The following is a 23,498-nucleotide window of genomic DNA, read 5'->3' on the forward strand; positions in this document are numbered from 1 at the left end:
ATTTAGGCCTATACCATCTACAACTTGCTGCTGGCTATACCTTGTTTAGAACTTTCAAAAGAAATACCTGAATGTGCAACCATAACTGTTTCAAAATAGCCCTTGAAAGTCATGCAGGTGACTCCGAGGTCATGCATTGAATTGGTTTGAATGAAGAATACTACGTGAACCAGCACCTTTTGTTAGAGGTCACACATGAGCATGATGAGTGAAGTGCATACCTATATTGTTGTGAAGGAGTCAATGACCTTCAATGACACTTTAAGATTTTGTTTGCATACACCTACTAATTGGTCATATTAAACCCAATAAAATTGAAATTTTGGTTGTGAACAAAAGTTCACCTAGACTAAGTGCAATTTTGATTTTGTGCCATATCAGCCATCTTGGATGATTTTTGGCAAATGTTCTCTAAATGCATGATTTCAATGAAAAAAAAAAAAAAAATACTTTATGCCATTGACTAGTAAAGTGCCATTTCATAAGAAACCCTTTGATACTTTCACAATATGCTTGTTTCATGTTTGCATATATGTTAAAATAAAGAAATATATAAAGGTAAATATATGTTTATGCCAATTTTGCTCCCAATTGCTATTTTTGGACCATGTCATTTTATTTCGTTCCAATGACCGGTCAGAATGGGAAACTTTAAAAATTCATAATTCGAAAAGTTTTTGACCGATTTTGACCATTTAACCACCAAAATACTTCTGTTGATGAGTTCTATCCAGAAAACAATCTTTTGTAGCAATTGGGACAACATGAAATTTTGATGGTTATCCCTACTTAAAGTGTATGTAGGTGAGATGAAAAGCCGACGATCAATTGAAAATTTTGACCTTTAAGTATTGAAGATATGGATTTTTTCCCCAAAACACCAAAAAAAATTAGGTCTTTTGGGGAAAAAATCCATATCTTCAATATGAAAGGTCAAAATTTCAATTGACCGTCGGCTTTTCCTACCTGCTACATACACTTTAAGAATATATCATTAGATTTATATAATTTACTTCGAGGACTGTTATATATAAAAATTTGAAAAATATCAAATTTTTATAATTTGTCATAAAATTTGTATTATATTGTGATTTTCAAAAAATGAAAATTATTTGATATCAGAAAGACATGCTTCGTATTCAGAATGCAATTCGATAGGTCTGAGGTGCTCTCATGTTCCACAAAAAATACTGTCGAAACGCAATAAACGCTCATTTTAGATCCCTTAAAATGATATCTTGGTTTTTAAACTTGAGGTAATACTGTCGAAAATATGATTATTTGATTTATATTTTATACAGGTTGTTCCAACTTAAGGTACCTTTGATATGATGAATCATGTTATGATGATTATGTAAATAATATGTCAGTAAATCTACACAGCCATCTGTCTCTCTCTCCCTCTCTTCAAAACAAAACATATGAAGTTGCTAACAAATGGGAATAATATGTGATGTGATCAAGCAAACTCAGTCGGAACTCAGAAATATTAAATTTTCAGTTACTTACAGTATGATAAAAAACAATTTCAAAGCTGCATTTTGCAGAAAACCCAATTGAAATTGAACAACCAGTTTCAAAGATATAAGCGATTAAAAAGTTTCCAAAACAAGAGGAAACAAAGCGTAATATTTCCTTGCTTGATCGTATCACATATTTCCCTTGATTTGAACAATTTATTTGTAGCTTCATCTTCCAAGAGCCACAGCTAATGAAACACCTGTTACAGCTAGCAAACAATTTTGTAAATTAAGAAATAAAGAATAAAAAGTAATGCAGCTCCTGTACACCCAAATGATGTGTCCAAAGTAAAAATGTAAATAATATCCGAGGAGCAGCTGAACCCATTATGTAAGTTTTTACTGCCGAGGACACATTAGTTGTGTGTAAAGGATACTGCAGCAACCTTTATTTCGACTGTTCTATTCTATATGACAAATGTGTAATTTATAAGGAGAAAATATCATGTTTTTACTAAAATATCTTCAAACTGTATACATCAGAATGAGGGTGTATGCATATATACAACGGAAGTGAGAATGTGCATGTATCGCGAAATTTTTATGCGTAACTTTGTATAATGCTCTGCGTATAATGTGTAACCCTTCATTGCATTTCAGATGCTATTACAACCTATTATTGGGCTATTCAGAAATTTCCACCCCCCCCCCATGACATTGGGATTTCTCACACCTGTCCCCTCTCAATATTGATTGGGAATTCCCATCAGGAAATGTCAAAAGACTATCTCATTTCCTGTCCAGATCCACATCAGAATGTAACAAATTGGGAATTCCCATAGCTTTTTGGTGTTATGCATATAAATCCCAATTCCCAAATATACACCATAAATTTGTAACTGGGAAATCAGATCTAATTTTACGAAATCACTTGCGGGAAATTCCACATTTAAAAAATGCACTCTCAAAAACTACCCCTAGGCGACTCTCATCTCATGCGACACATTTGGACAAATAAGTGGGCCATTGTGTATAATGGATGGTGGATGTAATATGGTCATTTTCACGGTAAAGGGTGTACAGAATTCCATGATTTTGGCCACATAAGTCATCTACTTAGCAGCTACCTTGGGTAGCATAATCCTCTTCAGGAGTTACTGCGTTCAGTTTTAGCAGGCTTAAATGTACTTAATATTGCCATTTTGAAAAACTATAAAAACAGTAACATTTTTTGTAAAACCCTGTGTTTTCTTCAGTTAGTTCATGGATAATTTTTCTTATCCTGAAAGTATGGTCATATGTTCAGTAAACACTGCCACATTAGATTTAATTGTGAACAGCCCTGTATTATTGAGAACCGGACTTCGATATTTGTCGTTTCGGAGGCTTCATTTTCCGTTAACAATTGTTAACTAACTTTGTGGGTATAGCTTTGGTTCATAATTCTTGGTTATTTCTTCACTTCTTCTTGATTCATAACAGTTGATATCTTAACTTGAAATGGGTAACAAAAATTAGTCGATTTGCAAGCTTTTAAAATTTTTATAAAATCTTGACTTCAAAGAGCCGATTTTCCGTTAACTTTTGAAGCCTCGAAACAAACTGTTCAGCAAGCTTGGGCAAATATAAATAAAAGAGCTCATCCAATCTATTTATCAAAATGTAGCAAAGTAGATCCTCAAGTCACTTGTTTTTAAATCGTGGAGATATATATCACCGTTTGAAAATGGGACCCAATACAAACTTTCCGTTAACAATTGAAGCCTCCGAAACAAATGAAGCCTCCGAAACAACAATAAGGTTAATTATCATCTATGCATGTCTAAATTGGCGTGTTCCTTATTGATATCTGCATTATAATTGTTACTTGATATGTGCAGAATGTCATAAATTTAAAAAAAAATGATATTATGGTTAATGTTTGAAAAATATACTGATACCCCAAAAAGCCTGTTTCGGAGGCTTCACATGCAAGTTAACACCATACTTAACAAATGAGTGAAAAAATTAACATGTGATAAATCTACAATATCTGCCGCATAGAATCATTGATTCAATACACACAAGAAAAGAACAGCTTAGATGATCCCAACAGTGTTGTTTTCAAAAAAACTACTTCTGCAATGTTTAACCATTGTTAACATGAAGCCTCCGAAACAAAAGAAATGACTTGCTGTGATAATTTAATTTTTGTCACAACTGAAATTCAATACTTAGAAGCAAAGCATGAAAATTGGTAATTGTGATAATTTTTACCTATTTTTTCATGTCAACTTGTAGTAGTTAGCCAAATATTTTACTTTTATGATCACCTGTGTTGTTAACTGAAGCCTCCGAAACACAAATCGCTTGAATTGCCAATTCTAAAAATAACTCCAATTTCTGTGAAACTTGGCTGGGAGGTTCCTTTCATCAAGTAGTATTTGTACATGAAGTTAGACATTCAAATTATTTTAGGAACCCAATTAAAACTTAAAAAATATGTTTGAGGTTGGGAAATTTCCATTGCAAATGACACTTGATGTTAAATATTTTCAAAACTGCAATTACAAACATAGCAAAACATGGTATAAAATTTAACTTATATCTGTTGACTTACTTTGGAATGGGATTTCACATGTATTCCAGCTTTCATGTCATAATTTTCTGAGCTTATGTAAAATACATTTTTTCTTAGATTTTAACCAAAATGTTATGGAAATGTCAATTTTTTTATCAGAAATCAAAAGGTTTAAGCCTTGAAACATTATTTTACTGGAATTTAAGTTGCTTCTATGCACGATTTCAGTAAACAGAAACATATTTAAGTGGTTTGAAATTTTGACCCTAAAAATCAAAAGTTACACCCTTTACTGTGAAAATGACCATATACAATCAAAAAGAAGTGTCAATTATGTTGTATGTTCTACAGTTACATTATAATTTTGAGCACATCATAAATTGTAATCAGTATCAGTGAACTGGTTATGCCAATATCAAATATTGCTATCTACTGAAGATAACAGACTAGCATTAGTTGACAAATTGCTAAATGTACATGGAATATGCTGGAGCAAAATCAATCCCTGAATAGCGTATTTCGTCGAATAGTAGCCCGCCCACTCAAATAAACGCCCCCCACCACTTTTTTCAACCAAGATATTTCCATGCTATCTTGTGTAGTAAGCTTACCAAGCTGCCCACATAGTCAATAATAGCGTCACTTTTTGGCGAAAATCTGGATTGGAAACCCAGATTTTAACGGGAATTATCGTTCTAAAATTTACCTTGAATAAACGCCCCCCCCCCCTTGGGAAAATGTAACGCCCCAGGGGCGTTTATTTGATGAAATATGGTATTATCTGTTTGGAAATAATCATACTTTAGTTGTAAGTTTCATTTCATTTCACACCCTCAAAAAACTTCAATAAATACATCAATGAAAAAAGTGTAAAGTGTTTTAAGTTTTGGAAGGAACTGCTGATGCAAAATACATTTACGTCATACCCCTTTTATATTTAACAAACAAATAAAATAATGTTCTTGAAATGAAGTCTCAAGATGAAACAAAAAACAAAACAATTTTTTTTTTTTTTTTTTTTTTTGAAACAAGTAATTTTTTTTTTGTTATGATGCACTCAAAAAAAGTTGCCAAAATTTTACTTTTTTGTGTGATTTTCTCCATTGTTGTTTTTACACCAAATCTGTATTTTTACAGATTATTTAGATGATCATGTGTCTTGCCTTTAAAAGTGTATACTTTAATATGTCTTCTGTGAATGAAGTTATGGCACTTTTGAATACATGCATGTCTGGGAATGCACAGCTGCCTATCAACTTGACTGATCCAGGGGACTGGGACATTTATTGAATGTGTTTATCATGTTTATCGGGGATCAATAAAGCATGGTGAAGTTGGCTCGAGATTAGAGATTACAGATGAGACATTCGTATAACGTTGAATATTACACTTTCAATCGTTTTGATGCATCAATCAAGTGTACGGGAGTAATTTCAGAAAATTTCAGACCATTTTTGGACTTTAAAAAATTTGGCCCAGAAATTTTGAAAATGTTAAAATTTCGATTTTTGACCAAATTTTGGCCTAAAAACAATTTTCATGTATCGATCAAGTGTTCTACAGTATTTTGACAACATTTTTGACTTTCAAAAAATTTGGCCCAGAAATTTTAAACTTCGTTATTTGACCGAATTTGGCGGAATTTGGGCCTAAAAACAACTTTTATGTATCGATCAAGTGTTCTAGAGTATTTTGACACCATTTTGGACATCATAAATTTTGGCCCAGAAATTTTTAAATTCAAAATTTGGGCCAAAATTGGGCCAAAAATTTTGAATGTCTAAAATATGTCTGATATTACTCAAGTACACTTGATCAATGCAGAAATATAATTAAAAGTGTAATATTCAATGTAATAACGAATGTCTTATCTCTAATCTCGAATCTCAAGCCAACTTCACCGTGCTATCAATAAAAAGTATGCATCACAACTGGAACATTAAAATGACCTTTTAAATGTCATCACATTCTGCAAGATTACACATCTAAAGATACAGTCCCTGTAGCACCCTGGGTGCTTTATAGCATGCTTAGGAGCTCTCACACCTTTTTGATGCAGAGGGAAAAAAAGGCCTCACTATTTTTGCTTTTACATGGGCCTATTATATATTAAACGAGTCAAGAATAATAATAACCAAAATCAGTGTAAAAATGGTCCACCAAATGGGCTTGAATTGGGCTTTCATTTTCCAACTTCTCATAGGGGTACATCTCCCCCTCAGGGCCCCCTGTGTATGAATTTTACAAAAGTGGCCGTTTTGGTTTCTGTTTTGGACACCTGTAAGCTCCTGTACACTTTTTGTTTTGCAATAATATCAACTTTTTGTTTAGCAATAATATCAAAAATGTAAAAAAGTTGCACCAAATGGCTTCAATTGAGTCTTCATTTCAAAACATTTTTCAACATATATAACCCAAGCCCCTCAACCAACCCCTTGCATATTAGTGACCAATTTGGCTTTTGTTTTGGACATGCGACAGTAAACTGTGTTTGGGAAAAATAAAGTAATAATAATGCAAAAGGGTGCACCAAGTGCCTTCATTTTCAAAAGTTCTCCTGATACCAATTCAATTTGCATTTTGATGGAGTAAAGAATAGATTGAATAACAAATATTTATTAAAAATATTATAAAAAAATTATTAAAATTTATAAAATAAAAAAATAAAGATTAAAAAAAAAAAAGATTATTTCCAAGTATTTGTAGTGCTCTGTTCATCAATGTACAGTTTATCAGTATCAACCCATGTTGCACCATGGAGGTATATAAATAAATTTATACCTCCATGGTTGCACTAACTAGTAAATCAGTACAGAAAATTGAAATGGGAGAAATGCATTATGGAAAGCATTACATATCTTCTCTAGTGCAAAACTAAAGTTTGTGGCCTTCAAAAGTATAAGGTCAACCATGCATGCATAATATTTCTATACTACATGTATAGTTGCATATAAAAATAAATTGCATGAGCAGGGATCAACAACACAACAACAAAGTGACTTCCACACAGCAAGATATAGCACTGTAATTTTAGTTGGAAACTTTGATCTTGCTGTGCTAAAAAGTTCCTTAAACCAAATTGAGGTTGCAACCTTTCCCTGGCTTGCAGCTATTTTCTATCAGCAGGACAGATCACATGTTGATCTGTCAAAACACAGATTTCCTATCTACATACATGTACAGAATGTACAATAGGCCTGGACAATAGGACGCTTTGGTATGTACCTTGATCTATCTGGGTCTAGATGTGCACTGTACTTAGTCAAAATATTATGGAAGTGATCACAACAAAAGCTACTTGCTTTTCATTTGCTGGACTTGATTAAAATAGCACTGTTATCATCTTGGTGGTGGTCAATTAAGGATGTACACCTTTGTGCAAGTACATGTAAGTAGAATTATTAGTTTGTTTGTTTGTTTGTTTACCCATAATCCCGTGCAAAATTCTTGGGACAGTTTGTTTATTTTACGCATCCCCGCTCCCCTTATTCAATGTTGAATGCTGAAAAATAGTGAAAAGTGGTTGCGCTCAATGTCTGCTCCAACATTGTTTCCAGGGGGAGGGGAGGGAGAGTAAGCAAGTACATAACGTGAGCTATGAAACGTATCATGTATTTTCAGCCTTATGTTCAATTCACAGGAATTTGATCTATAAAACATCATCTGTCCCAACGATTTTCGCACAAGATTGCAGGTTGGTCCGTGAGGGACACATGCTGATCCATGGGAAATTATGGACCGTTCAAAGCTCATACTAAATAAAGCACAAGCCAGTGCAGGCTAATAAAATGCATGCTGGCCTAGATAGCTTTGATAAACAAAGCAAGAAATGGAAGAAAATAGCAAGGAAAAGTAGAAAGTAGAGAAGGCCACTCCCAAACACAATTGTACAATTTTACTCGAGTGCATTTTCCCTGAGCATTTTCCATATTTCATGCAATGTAAATTGTAGGCTACACTTTAACTAGGTTAAGATCTCATGGCACGTATCCCTCAACCATTTAACTACGAACAGAAGTTAAGTATCCAGGACCTTATTGAATATTCAGAGGCGTAGCAACAGGGGTGGGGCAGAGGGGGCACATGCCCTGGACGCATCTTTAGGGGGGTACCGAATTGACCAATTCAGCATCAATTCGGCGCCCCCTCCAAGCGATGAAGGTCAACATTTTTGCGCATTTCAGCACAAAAACTCATTTGAAAGATCAATTTCAGACCGAAATTCACTGAACTTCATTATAAACAACATTACTATTAGTGGTATTTGTGCAAATTTACCCGTGCTCCCTGGGGGGCACTCAACTTTAGAAGTGATGGGTATGTGCCTAAATAGGGGCCTATCGGGTACAAAACCTTATTTAAAAAAGGGGGATCATTGGGTAGAAACAAAATAAGAAAGGGGGTCATTGGGTATAATACTTTGAAAAAAGGGGGTCATTGGGTATAAGATTTCAAAAAAGGGGTCATCGGGTAGAAAATTGTAAAAAATGGAGCAAAATTCTATTGTCTTGTTTCAAATTTTCAAAATTTCCAATACAAATTGGTTGAAATAAGCGAGTTTGAAAGTTTCGGTATTATTTTGTGTCGTTTTGATGATGTTATTCTAGAAAAAACGGGGTCATTGGGTAGCCGCAACTAAAAAAAGGGGGTCATTGGGTATAGTCGACTTCAAAAGAGGGGGCCTATTTGACAGGCACATACGGTCACTTCCAAAGTTGAGTGGCCACATGTAATTGGTTCTAAAATGGGGAGCCCCGGGGCGCCACAACTACACCACTGACCATTAGCTACCGACAGTATTATATAATAAAAGCTTCAACTTGAACATGTGTACATAAATATCACACAGATTATCAGTCAAAGCAAATACATCAAGCTGGAAATAGAATGATTGTGGAAATAGTTTGACAAAGTACATCCACTATCTGATTTGCCGCATGTGACTTTTTTTGCTTATTGACCTTTTGAAATATAATATTGCCATAGGACCATCATTTTACTACACAATTGGGCTAATTGTCAAAGTATGAGAACTTATTAAATCAATCAAAATCAAACAAAACTATGGAATGCATATTAATCTAATTATCTTTGTAAAAGTAAACAAAATAAACAAACAACCAAACAAACAAAACTAAAACAAATCGTCCTTTGCTCTAGCTTCCTTTTACTTTGGATCTCTAAAAGTAGAGAAATTAGCTACATATATGGGCTTCAACTTTGTCAATATACTGCTGTTTTCATCATTGTTTTGCCAAATTTTTCATTCAAAAATACCTAATGACAATTTTAATGATTAATCTTTCACTTTTAAGGAAATTTATTAGCACTTTTTATTTGTTTACACTCTCACTGGGATTGGGACTTAATACTACATGTATATTAAATTGGGCTACTTATCAACCAAAATTGCCACACAAAACTAAATGGAAACCTTGCTAAACAGTGGGATATAAGTTAAGAACTAGTACATATTATGGCACAAACAGCAAATTTAACTTATTGAGGACAAGGATAAAAGGGCAGTAATCACAACTGGGACATAACAAACTCATGAGGAGCTTAAATTTGTGTTATTACAATTTACATTGTTGGACTAACAGACACTTTTATCCATCATGTAAGTTTAAGAATATCTGTGCCCCCTGTTTAGTTTAGTTTCCAAATGATACAGTTTCTCTTATAGCTTAAAGGAGACCCCCCCACTTAGAATAGAAACATACAGCCCTCGAATTAACCCACGGCACCGACGGCATATTGCCGTGGGTGCCCACCCCATTGCCGTAATGCCCTCAAAATATGTCCTTTACCGACGGCAGTCACTTGTCGTGCCCCTAAATGAAGTTGCCGTGGGTGCCCTAGCCGCCAACCCTGCCCCTTCATTATAAAATCATTAACAAGTACTGGTTAAATCCCCGCAAAATTGTGGAAAATTAAATCAAAAATCTTGAACACGATCGCTATTTTGAGCATCGTAACCCAGCTATCAATCACAGTATACACAATAGTTTGTTGTGAATTAATATTCATTACCCCTACGTAAGCTTACATATTCAGCCAATCACATCGGCTTTTATATTATACATTATCTGGTTGCTATTCATTTACTCGATTGGTCAGAGAAATACCTTCAACGTACTATCGACCAATCAGAAACGCTGTTAGTAACTAAAGCTTCCTCGACCTCGTGTCGTGAACAAAATCTGAGCGCTGGGCAAATCAATTGTTCTCTCGATTATCAAACATTGACTTCCCATTGCAAACCGATGGCGATACCCTTCCGGTATCGTCTTATCATGTACATGTGAGCCCATCTCTAGATATGTTTTGCACGAAATAGTTTTTATCCCGGCGAATTTGATCAATATTATTACCAAAGTTACAGCTGTTTCATCGCTGTTTCGAGTCAGTTTTGCAGCTCAGAACTAGGGATCGCAAAATTAAACTGTTGATTTTTGATTGCTTTTTATTATAAAGCAGGTTTTTTAAGCAATCAGGTTAGTTTTAGCGTAAAGTTGAGAGTCTAATTTTATTTTGGTGTCGAATTCAGCTGACGGTAATGCATCTATTCGCTTTTGAAAAATTGCCTTGGTGCCCTTCTCAAATTTTCAACAGTTGCCTTGATGCCCTTTTGAAATATTACAAATTGCCGTGCTGCCTTGCCTTTTCAGTGAAAATCCACGGCAATTATGAACTTGCCCTAAAAAAGTGGCCGTGCCCCTTCAGATCCTTAATTCGAGGGCTGGAAACATATCATTGGAATTTGCAGAGGAGCATTAAATAGTTCTTCTAGGGCCTTCAAGGAGAGCTGTTCAGAGCATTTATAATAGAATGTAAGCTTTAGGAGAGAATGGTCAACTAAGGACTAGGAGAGCTAAAAATATCTCTCCTATCACAGGTAAGGAGAGCAGTAGAGAGAGATTGCTCTCACTCACCTCAAAAGGCAGTCACTGAAAAAGAGGATGCTAGAATCACAAAATACTCTTTTAAAAGCTTTTCCTATATTCAGTAATCCTTTTTTGCAAAGGAAAGTTTTTTCTTTGACTTGATTATTCAGTCAAAATTAGCTTTAAAAGTGAAAAAAAAACCTGTTCTACACTTGTGTAACCCTATTTCCCATCTTTTTATTTTGAATTGCTACAGATTATGAAGTTAGAGACTGCAAGCTAAAAAACAGTACTGCACACACTGAACAAGTCACAATTTGCATGCAAATTCTGATCTTTTTAATGATATAAGAAATGGCTCCAGAATCCATCATACCTAAACATAAAAAACCAAGGAGTAATTGGATGTTTGCACCAGAAGATACCCTACCATCCTAGCAACGGCTAAATCAGTTGGACTAAAAATATGTGACAAATGCTACATAACAGATACTTTTATATGCAAATTCTGTATTCATTTTTACACATATTCTGCAAAAATAAGCCTCAACAATGGTCATCTGCAAGTCCACACAGTGGTCTTTCAAACACCACCTTCTCTTCATCCTTGATGCTACTTATAACGCAGCGGTTGTCACTCCTATTTCGATCTCACTTTGGTGGAGTGTTTGGGACTTATTTTATGCACTCTCTACTGTGATTAGTGCCAAGACGTATCCTCACATTGGCTTATGGGTACTTTTGACATGTGGTAGTATCGGGAAGCTATCATTGTATCTCCTACAGCATTCTTTCCGGCATTATGTGAATCTCGCACAAAGAAGTAAGCTTTTCGTAGTGATAGTCACACGCATTGACTTGTATATTACATTCTGTTTTGGTATGGCTGTTTGGGTTGGTGTTTGGACACTAATGGATGAAATCACCGGTATAAATACACCGAGCACAATGGTATGTTTAGCGATCAGTCTTCCTGGACTGTTTATTTTGCGAAGTTTAAGAAACGGTGTTTCTGCACCAATGAATCTAGATTTGGACAGTAATCAAAAGCTTTTCGATTACCCAATGCTATTTAAAGTTGATCCAAGCAATGATAACAGTACAATTTCCCAATACGTGTATTATTTCTTCGATTGTTTTATTACCGTAACTGTAATCGATGTTTTACTAGTGTTTTACTGGCGAGCCGGTTTCAATATCCTAGACTTGTATCTTTTACCAAATGATCCAACACTATCAGCTTGGATTACAGTAATCGTAGGATATACAATGTTCATTTGTGTCCTCTTTCTCCAATTCCCTGCACTAAACATATCCAAGAAACTCGCATCGCCGTGGCAACGGTTGCTATATAAATCAGGCTACTGGATCCTTACTTTTATCATGATGGTGTGCATTTGGAGAGGAATTTGGAACTTAATTGTTATTTATGCTGGAGTGGAGCATCTTCCAATGCCATACTACTATCTGGTCCCACTGATAGCTCATATCTGCATTGTTTCCATCATGTTTGCACTTAACATTTTCTGCAATGGTTTATCAGGATTTACCAAAGTTGATGACAATTGCTTGAATGGAAGTGACCTGCTGGTTAAAAACATCTTTCAAACTGTTTCGGTAAGCTGAAATGAATAACTGCAGCTCTAAGGCCTAGTAAAATTAATTATTAGTTTCTCATCCCGCTGCCGCATCAAAAAAAGTTTGTTTGGTGTTTTTTTTGACAAAAAGACAATAAAAAGACAAAATTTAGATGATTTTCGCTATCAGTATACCTTTTCTCGTTTGTAGCTAGTTTGTTTCCTAGGTCTATATATTTGCGCAGAGTCGTATCCATTGAAATCTAGCCGAAAAGACACTAATATCTATTGTCTTTGGGGAAAAGCCGTTGTACTGGGAACGGCAAAAAAGTGCCCTCATCGTCCTTTTTGAAAAAAGTTAGTTAACAATTAGTTTTACTTGGCCTTACATCTCTCTTTCAGTTTCTAAGATCTTCCCTTATTAAGTTCTTCAAACCACCACATACATAACCCACATATGTAAACCCACACATAATATGTGTAACTGGTAAGCACTGTCAACAGAGGAAGTTGAATGACCCACCCTATTGCATTTTTACTATCCAAATTGCAGACACAAATGTTTGAATTATTGTAGCTATTTGAATAATAAGCTTCTTCATAAGCTTCTTACAAGATAAAATAGAAGTAGCTCTTAATCATTGATTTTATGGCATTTCTTTCCTTCACAGAATCTGATGACCGTATATGCTACAGATGATACCATAGATGAACCAAATGAATCAACCCCTCTAATTACATCACAAAGTACCAACGAACCTGGGCTGCAAGTCTAGTGCAATTCAAACAGGTTTTAAAACAAAGCAAGAAAAAAGTGTCCAGAGTTAAATATTTACACAGCCGTGGCGTTAGTCACGGCTGTGTCTTTTTTCTTACAGGTTCTTTTTCTTTACCTAGCTGGGGTTTTCAACCCCCGAGCTAGGTACTGTTTTGCTATCGGATCTTTCTTCTTTCCTTCTTCTTCTTTCTGGCAATAAATTTGAAAATGCTTCTCCTCCTACATGTTACACCCTACAATTACGCCACTTGCACATATGTATCGGCTATATCCAGCGCCCATAGGGTCTAAACAGAATTGGGGTAAATGGTCATTAAAGGGGCATTTCCTGTATTTAACCAAATACCTTCAAAATGCTTCTTCTGCCACATATTATATAGTACAATGATGTCATTTGCATATATGCATCGGCTATACCCCACGCCTAGAACTTGCATACAGAATTGGGGTCAAAGGTCATTAAAGGGGCAAAATCTTACAATTGCATTATCTGGACATCTGTAAGGGGTATGGGGCTCAAACTCGGTGACAACAAATCTCATGACCAGGGGAACAATTTGCAGGGGTCAGGTCAAAGGTCATGAGGTCAAATTTTAGAAATGAATTTCCTGGACATCTGTAAGGAGTACGGGGCTCAGACTTGGTGGCAACAAACTTAATGATCAGAGGGACATTTTGGAACACTTTGCAGGAGTCAGGTCAAAGGTTATCTGGGGTCAAATTTTATTAATTTCATTTTCTGGATATCTGTAAGGGTTATGGGGCCCAAACTCTGTGACAACATATCTCATGATCAGGGAAACATTTTGCAGGGGTCAGGTCAAAGGTCATGCAGAGGTCAAATCTTATAAATGTATTTTCTGGACATCTGTAAGGGGTACGGGGCTCAAACTTGTTCTTTCTTTCTTTCTTTCTTCTTCTTTCTGGCAATAATTTCAAAATGCTTCTACTCCTACATGGTACACCCTACAATTACGTAACTTGCACATATGTATTAGTTATATCCAGTGCCCATAGTGTCTAAACAGAATTGGGGTCAAAGGTCATTAAAGGGGCATTTCCGGTATTAAACCAAATATCTTCAAAATGCTTCTTCTGCCACATATTATATAGTACAATGATGTCATTTGCATATATGCATCGGCTATACCACATGCCTATAACTTGCTTACAGAATTGGGGTCAAAGGTCATGAGGGGGTAAAATCTTACAATTGCATTATCTGGACATCTGTAAGGGGTATGGGGCTCAAACTCGGTAACAACAAATCTCATGACCAGGGGAACAATTTGCAGGGGTCAGGTCAAAGGTCATGTAGAGGTCAAATTTTAGAAATGCATTTCCTGGCACAGGGCTCAAACTTGGTGACAATAAACTTAATGATCTGAGGAACATTTTGGATCACTTTGCAGGGGTCAGGTCAAAGGTTAACTGGGGTCAAATCTTATAATTTCATTTTCTGGATATCTGCAAGGGGTATGGGGCTCAAACTCAGTGACAACAAATCTCATGACCAGTAGAACATTTTGCAGGGGTCAGGTCAAAGGTCATACAGAGGTCAAATCTTAGAAAAGTATTTTTTTGGACATCTGTAAGGGGTAGAGGGCTCAAACTCGTTGACAACAAACTTGATAACCAGAAAAAAAATGTTTTGAACATTTTGCAGGGGTCAGGTCAAAGGTCATCTGGGGTCAAATCTTAAAATTGCATTTCCTGGACATCTGTAAGGAGTACGGGACTCAGACTCGGTGACAACAAACCTCATAACAAGGGGAACATTTTTGGAACATTTTGCAGGGGTCAGATACCTCCAAAACACCAACATGCCCCAGCTAGGTTTGTGGTCTATGACCACCATTTGCCACTAGTTCTTTCTTTCTTCTTCTTTCTGCCGACCACTACATTTGCTCTAGCACTTACATGCTTGCACCGATTTTGACCTAACTTGGTCACAACCATCATTGACCATGCCCCTACATGTCATATGAAATTCGTGGGGTCAAAGGTCACGCAGAGGTCATAGGGGTCAAAAACGTGATTTCAACTAAAAATGCTTCTTCTCTCACAGATTACGTTAGGACAGTGACACCACTTGCACACATGCATTGTTATTATCCAGTGTCTATAGGGTCCTCACAGATTTGGGGTCAAAGGTCATTAAGGGGTCACTTCCGGTATAAAACAAAAAACTTTCAAATTTATTTATTTGCTAAGACAAACATAGGACAGTAACGGTATGTTCACACATAAATTGTAGTTATCCTGTGTATATGTGGTATTTTTATATTTAGGGTCAAAGGTCATTAAGGGGCCACTTCCGGTTTAATACGTAATACGTTTAAAATGCTTCTTCTCCCACAAATTACGTAGGACAGTGACACCACTTGCACACATGCATTGTTATTACCCAGTGTCTATGGGGTCCTCACAGATTTGGGATCAAAGGTCATTAAGGGGTCACTTCCGGTATAAAACGAAAAACCTTCAAATTTTTTTATTTGCTAAGAAAAACATAGGACAGTAACGGTATGTTCACACCTGAATTGTGGGTACCCAATTCATATGTGGTATTTTTTTATTTGGGGTCAAATGTCATTAAGGGGTCACTTCCGGTATAAAACGAAAAACCGTCAAAAATTTTTATTTGCTAAGAAAAACATAGGACAGTAACGGTATGTTCACACATGAATTGTGGGTACCCAATTCATATGTGGTATTTTTTTATTTAGGGTCAAATGTCATTAAGGGGTCACTTCCGGTCTGAGACGAAAAACCTTCAAAATGCCCCTTCTGCCACAAGTAACATAGCAAAGTGGTGCCACATGCACCCATGCATTGACATTAGCCAATGTCTATGGCCGCTTTTATATATTTTGGGGTCAAAGGTCATTAGGGGTAACAACACGGCTGTGTTCGTGGGTTAGACCACAGCTTAGTCTAGTCTTTCTTTCTTCTTTCTGCCGACCACTTCATTTGCTCTAGCACTTACATGCTTACACCGATTTTGACCTAACTTGGTCATAACCATCATAGACCATGCCCCTACATGTCATATGAAACTCGTGGGGTCAAAGGTCACGCAGGGGTCATAGGGGTCAAAAACGTGATTTCAACTCAAAATGCTTCTTCTCTCACAGATTACATAGGACGGTGACACCACTTGCACACATGAATTGTTATTATCCCGTGTCTATGGGGTCCTCACAGATTTGGGGTCAAAGGTCATTAAAGGGTCACTTCCGGTATAAAACGAAAAATCTTCAAAAAATTTTATTTGCTAAGAAAAACATAGGACAGTAACGGTATGTTCACACATAAATTGTAGTTACCCTGTGTATATGTGGTATTTTTTTTTTTATTGTCATAGGTCATTAAGGGGTCACTTCCGGTATAAAACGAAATACCTTTAAAATTTTTTTTCTCCGACAAATTACGTAGGACAGTGACAGCACTTGCACACATGCATTGTTATTACCCAGTGTCTATGGGGTCCTCACAGATTTGGGGTCAAAGGTCATTAAGGGGTCACTTCCGGTATAAAACGAAAAACCTTCAAATTTTTTTATTTGCTAAGAAAAACATAGGACAGTACCGGTATGTTCACACATACATTGTAGTTACCCTGTGTATATGTGGTATTTTTTTATTAAGTGTCAAAGGTCATTAAGGGCCACTTCCGTACAAAACGAAATACCTTTTAAATGCTTCTTCTCCCACAAATTACGTAGGACAGTAACACCACTTGCATACATGCATTGTTATTACCAAGTGTCTATGGGGTCCTACACAGATTTGGGGTCAAAGGTCATTAAGGGGTCACTTCCGGTATAAAACGAAAAACCTTCAATTTTTTTTATTTGCTAAGAAAAACATAGGACAGTAACGGTATGTTCACACATGAATTATGGGTACCCAATTCATATGTGGTATTTTTTTATTTGGGGTCAAATGTTATTAAGGGGTCACTTCCGGTCTGAGACGAAAAACCTTCAAAATGCACCTTCTGCCACAAGTAACATAGCAAAGTGGTCCCACATGCACACATGCATTGACAGTAGCCAATGTCTTTGGCCGTTTTCATATATTTTGTGGTCAAAGGTCATTAGGGGTAACAACACGGCTGTGTTCGTGGGTTAGACCACAGCTTAGTCTAGTTTAATTTATTTGTGATTACAGAATTATCTGATTCACAGTACTATAAAAGAATTTATTTAAATGTATTTTTATTTCAATAAACTAACAAACAAACAAACAAATAAACAAACAAACAAATAATAAAAGCAAGAGGAAGATACAATCTGCATCAACAAAATGCCTCTTCAATAAGCAATCCTGTCCAATTGAAGTTTGAAGTATGTCTACAGCAGAAGCTATGCTTTTGCTTTTTCAATTTGTTCATTTTATTGCCGGCCTGTTTTAAGTGTTTTCAAAGCAAGCCCTATTTTGTTATATCTTGAAAGATAATACCTTCTCCATGCAATGAAACTGACAGGCTATATGTGTATTGTAGCTATGGAAATATAAGACACACAGACAGGCGTGTCACTAGACCAATCAGATTCAGGGGGTGTACAGCATGTTTTGCTGACGGAAATATTTTGTGAATTGTACAATCATGTAGACCAAATTTTTTTTAGCCAGGACGGCACTCAAGAATCTAAAAAGTGGGGAGGGGGAGGATCTTGTAATTTGCCGACAATCACATGGTTTTGATGACAAGTCAATTTTTGCTGACAACATTATGAACTGGGGGGTGTCACACCCCCATACCCACCCCCACCCAACAGTGGCCCTACACAGAGTGTATAATGATTTATAATAGACAAAACAAACCATACCTCTACATTTTTGTGTACATGTACTCAATAAACAATAACTCTTGTACTGTTCTCAGCGATTAAAAGGGTATTTTGCACATAGAGTATGTGTACATCTGCTTGTAAGTATACATATAATACATTGCACAAAGATCAGAATAAACTAACAAACTTTATCTAATTCATAAACAACACAGTCAAGTTTCTATTTATTCCTTTCACTCAACTGGTAAAACTAGCTTGATTATTAAAAGAAAGATATATTTGTTTATCTATGTACACTGTAAAACTGTTTTTGATTATATACTATTCGAATTAAGACAAATAAGATTTGCTGTAATACATTAAAAATTAAAAAAAGACTTACAGTTTGTCCATTTTGAAGTACGAAGTAAAGTATAGCCTACAGTACATTACGCAGTTTCGGCGTGCCGTAATGTCAAAAGGAATTAACACGCTGCTAGCCGCACACAAATGCATGAGCGTCTTAATACACAACACGCTTACGCAAAATGTGTGTACCTTACTTTGTACTTGAAAGTGGACAAACTGTATGTGCTTATTTACATACACTATGTAAAACTATTATTGATTTTATACTGTTCAAATTAAGACATATAAGATTTGTTATAATATATTAAAATCAGTACATGCAATGTACATCAATTGATGCAACTTAATTGAAATGCTGCGTACATTTCATTCTGAAAAACCTAGACACACTACTGACAGTGTGTTGTTATGGGGCCCATGCTATGGTAAAAGGTTGACAAAGAGCCATAAAATTAATATATGCTTGCCCAAACAAAGTTAAAGTTTCACAGCTATCAGGGGTAGGGGTGTTAAACGTTTAACCAATCGCAAATGCACTATCTGTTTAGAAAAATCACAATTTTTTTTTTGGTCAAAAAAACAAAACTATTGGAGTTCCACAACAAGTCAACAATGGTTGATAACAAATGTTGGCTCCTTATAAAACAAGGGGCGCCGCTAGACCAATATGATTCGGGGGGTGTACAGCATGTTTTGCCGATGGAAATCAATTTTGCCGCCCCTTCCTCAACAGCCCGGAAAGGTTGACCCAATTTTTTTTTCGGTGGTTTGAAAAAGTGAAGAGCAAATAGCACATAGATCTATGACTACATTTGCCGACATTCACATCGTTTTGACGACAACAGTCAATTTTTGCCGACAAAATTGAGTATTGGGGGTGTCACCCCCCATACCCCTGTATAAAACAATCTGAAATTATTTCAGAAAAGTGCACACAGAATTTGGAAAGTTCACACCATATTTTCACCAGACAGTCCTTACTAATTTGGGTTTTTTGACCAAAAACAATGTTAAAAAAAAACAAATTTACATGTGTTTTCATGGTTAACCGAATAGATTGTGGACCATTTAAAACAGAAAAAACAAATAATTACTGTTTCCTTACACCCCTAATCTGGGGTGGGGTTTCTAGTATAGTATGAGAAAAACACCAATACTATCCCTTTCCATTTCATCTCAAGTACTGAAGTCAAATTTTATCATCACAAATGGATCCATGGGAGCTGTAGCCTGAGAACCTGTGGTTACATAGAGCAGAATTATAGGGGGGAAATCCAATTGCATGATGGGAATGGTTTAAATCCTCCTCTTTCCTTACTTTGTTCCACCGAGACATTGACTGTAGTAGTGGAAGTAGTGTTTATACTTGGTTGAGCCACAAGCATGCTGACAAGCCAAATTAAAGCCTCCCTTTTTGTACATGTGTATACATTCTAGGGATGGGTTATTCCATTTATTTTCCTACACGTCTAATGCATCAGTGATGCGCGCGTTTAACATATTAACACGCATTGAGCCAGCCCCGTCTGGCAGAAAGATTTCTTGAATATACGATAGGTGTGGTGCACCTCACAAAACCGGAATTTCTAACAGAAATATGTTAGTACCAATGGCGCCGTACATAAGGTAAAAGTTGCGAAGTCAACGGCCCAAACATGTCAGAAACTATGCATTATTTTGACGTATTCATGCAAATATTGAATGTTTTGAGCAAGTTCATGTAAATTATTAAGGTCATCTTCAGATTTTGTTACTTTCAACTGTTACTGTTGATTAGCATTGAAGAATGGAAAATTGAAGGTTGAAAATGACTTGTGTGTTACACGTTTACCACAATTGCTAAACGTTTAACGGATCATGAGTGCGTTTAACGGTACATGCGTTTAACGTTCCCATGCCTAATACATTCTCTGCCAGATAGGTTCCCATGTGCGATTCGATACTGCGAGAAGTGAAAAATGCATCTACGTCTCGTCGTCTCTACCAAACTCAAGATGAAACAAAGTATAGACAGTGAATAAATTCTTACCTTGTAGTGGATGAGGTGGAATGCCATCAGTTACATCAGGTGGGGCATGTTCCATGGATTGCACATGCATAGCTTCTATAACCTATTACACAATAAAATATTTTATATATCATATCTTTCAGAAAACATGAATAAAGGCATTTCAATTATATTTTATACGATTTGTGAACATGAATTCTATTATCTTCCGAATTGTTCGTAAACTTGACTGAACAAATTTAGTTTGATAATCTTAATGAAAAACAGGCAGTTTCTTCCTTGGTTTTTAACAATGCAGCAGCAACATGCCACACGTGAAGTATACGCAGGAGGCTTTGGAGTGTTAGGACTACGCAGGCAATGCAGGAAATATTACCTGCCTGTATGAGGAGTAAGCAAGTAAATACAGATTTTTATCCAAGTGGTGTTTGACAAACGAGATTGCAGAATTCTTATCAACAAAAGGATAAGCTGGCAGATCTAAGTTTGAGACTAAAGCACTTTGAAGGAGGAGGATCATAGGCGTGTTCAGATGATCACAGAATTCTCAAGGATCGGCATACTCAATAATTGCGTCAATCCCCGACTGTATAAACTATTATAGGGAAAAATAGGAAAATCTTTAAATTATAGGAAATATAGTAAACATCTCAAAAAAAGTAACTGACCCCCCTTAAATAATTACCATTATTCAAAAACGGGTAATTATATAACAAATCTGTAAAATGCATTGGAAGCAGAATTTATTTCTACACAATTTGACACCTCATTTGTAGCAATTGACTAAATATTGATGTCACAGCGTACATTTAAATCAATGTAGCCCAAGATCTGAAAGTTGCAGTAAATTCTATCGATTTTGCATTGAGTGTAATGGAACGAAATCTGTGTAATTATGATATCTGAGTGTTTTTGTATTGTAAAAATTTGTATGTAAGTGCAACTTTCAAATCTGGACCTCACTACATTAAATTGACCGGTGTTTTATTGTTTTCTGGGCTATCGATCAAATGAGGTGTCAAAATGCGCAGAAATAAATTCTGCTTCCAACGCATTTTTCAGATTTGCAATACAATAGTCCCTTTTTGAATAACGGCCATTGTTTAAGGGGGGTTAGTTACTTTTTTTGATATGTTTATAACAAATGTACAAAGAAAATTAACTTACTGGCTCAACTACAGGAGACCTGTAAGAACTAGACTCTTCCATTCTACTCACAGGGGAGATGCGATCTTCTGTCACAGGTGTCCTACGATCTACAAAATTAACATATGAATAAATTAGAAAATTATTCCCTTTCAAATTTTAATGTGATAATAAAATATTAAATTTTGTTACAATTCTTTTTTAAACAAGCATGTTCTTCTTCTCTTTTAAAGACAGCAGGCAACAGTTGTAGAGTCTAAATTTGACATTTCTAGCTTTGTCGTTAATCCTACAGTGTAGTTAATCCTACAGTGTAAAAGCCTACACATATTGCATATAATAATATAAATAGTACCTCAATATCACAATGGTTTTGTGCAAGATCAAAGTTGAACATTATTTCATTTGATGTGGAAAAAATAACCAAGTTACAAGGTGACCTTTTTTAATGAAACACAAATAAACTTGTCATTTTTTTAAAGATAATCAGTGACCAGTGAGAAAAGGACTAACACTTGACTACACCAGGCACAAAAAGAAACTTGTCAGTTGTAGTCATCTTTGCAGTTCAACAACCTGGTCATTTTGGATTATTCTGAAATATACATTTTGTTAATTGGACTTTGCTTTCTCATTTGACATACTGTTAGTTGAAATCGAGTAAGAATTGACCACGATATGCGCCTCTAAACCGCCAAACCCCAAAATCTAAAGTTGCAATTTTAACGATTCAATTGTGCCTGTTACATTGCATGCTTTATTGATTGGCCCGTGATGCTTGTGTGCAATACAACGATGCATACCCATTGAAAATCGTTGAAAATGCAACTTTTGATTTTGGGGTTTGGCGGTTTATAGGTGCATTACTTGGTCAATTCTTTTTAGATTTCCACGAATAGGGTGTCAAATGAAAAATAAAGTCCAATTAACAAAATGTATATTTCAGAATAATCCAAAATTATCAGGTTCTTGAACAGCATGGATGACTATACTGACGAGTTTCTTTTTGTGCCTGGTGTATATCCAACCTTTAGAGTGTACTATTTTGATGAGATTCAAGTAAAACACAAACTGATTTCTGTTTTTGCAAATTGATTTTGATTATCATATCAAAGACTAGATCATTGGTATATTATTGGGTCTCATTTTTGTCTAATTTGGTACATCTTAGTGATTCTCTTAAATACTAGCTTCAACCGGATTCCCTTAACCTTATCCCTGAAGTTTAAGGAACTTCATATCTCTGTAATCTATGCCCTTAAAGGGGGGTAACCCTATTGGTTTTGGATATGGATTGTCTTTAAAATTACATAATAATATCAAATATCGCCCCCTTTATGCTGCTTTGTGAAAAAACGAGAGCATTTTCAGCGTAAATGTGAATATATAGCCAAATTTGCAATCCAATACCTTGGTATACGTGAATTGCATTCTGGGTAGGCAAGCAGCAACAACCATTTCCGTTCGCTGACGAATTTAATGCTGACATGCTGTGCAATCAATGCCCGGCCAGTATTGAACGAAAAATATTTGTTTTTTTCGTACTGCTTTCAGAAAAAAGGAAACAAAATATATTTCCCCTTGCAATATGTACATTTCAAATGAATATAAAAAGGTTTGGGTTAAAAATGGAGAGGAAAAAAAACCATTCCGATACCAGATTTTGAACCGGTACCTCTCGGTAGAAACATGAAGCGCTAACCGACTGAGCTAATCGGCCCGCTGCCTCCATCGTGGAAATTTTATAATTAAATACGGCACACCGTCTAGACGCGTCTCCTCAGCAGTTAGTGTGGTTCGCTTTTTTCACAGAATGTGTATGACGAAAACCAAAGTAGCTGTTGAGGAGACTGATATTTCGAGCTATCTCGTTCATAATTCCCGGCCCAGAAATCCAAAGTATTTACCATTGTTTACAAACTGGTAGCCTGT

At 35.9% G+C, this 23,498-nt stretch overlaps 2 protein-coding genes across 2 annotated transcripts in view; one reads left to right on the plus strand and one right to left on the minus strand.

The window, feature by feature from the left end:
* Window positions 1-23,498, minus strand: part of LOC140172518 (uncharacterized) — an 87,280-nt gene that overhangs the window by 48,283 nt on the left and 15,499 nt on the right. Inside the window, exons 6-7 of the mRNA XM_072195664.1 lie at window positions 21,588-21,676; window positions 20,442-20,523 (exon numbers count right to left, since the gene is read on the minus strand). Of these exons, the coding sequence (XP_072051765.1) occupies window positions 20,442-20,523; window positions 21,588-21,676 (171 nt within the window). The remainder of the gene's footprint in view (window positions 1-20,441; window positions 20,524-21,587; window positions 21,677-23,498) is intronic.
* On the plus strand, window positions 11,183-13,302 carry LOC140135778 (uncharacterized). The gene is made up of 2 exons (XM_072157395.1): window positions 11,183-12,524; window positions 13,156-13,302. Exons 1-2 carry the CDS (start codon window positions 11,460-11,462, stop codon window positions 13,258-13,260), a joined length of 1,170 nt encoding a protein of 389 aa, XP_072013496.1. The 5' UTR covers window positions 11,183-11,459; the 3' UTR covers window positions 13,261-13,302.

The sequence above is a fragment of the Amphiura filiformis genome, chromosome 16, assembly GCF_039555335.1.
Source record: "Amphiura filiformis chromosome 16, Afil_fr2py, whole genome shotgun sequence".
Taxonomy (NCBI): Eukaryota; Metazoa; Echinodermata; class Ophiuroidea; order Amphilepidida; family Amphiuridae; genus Amphiura; species Amphiura filiformis.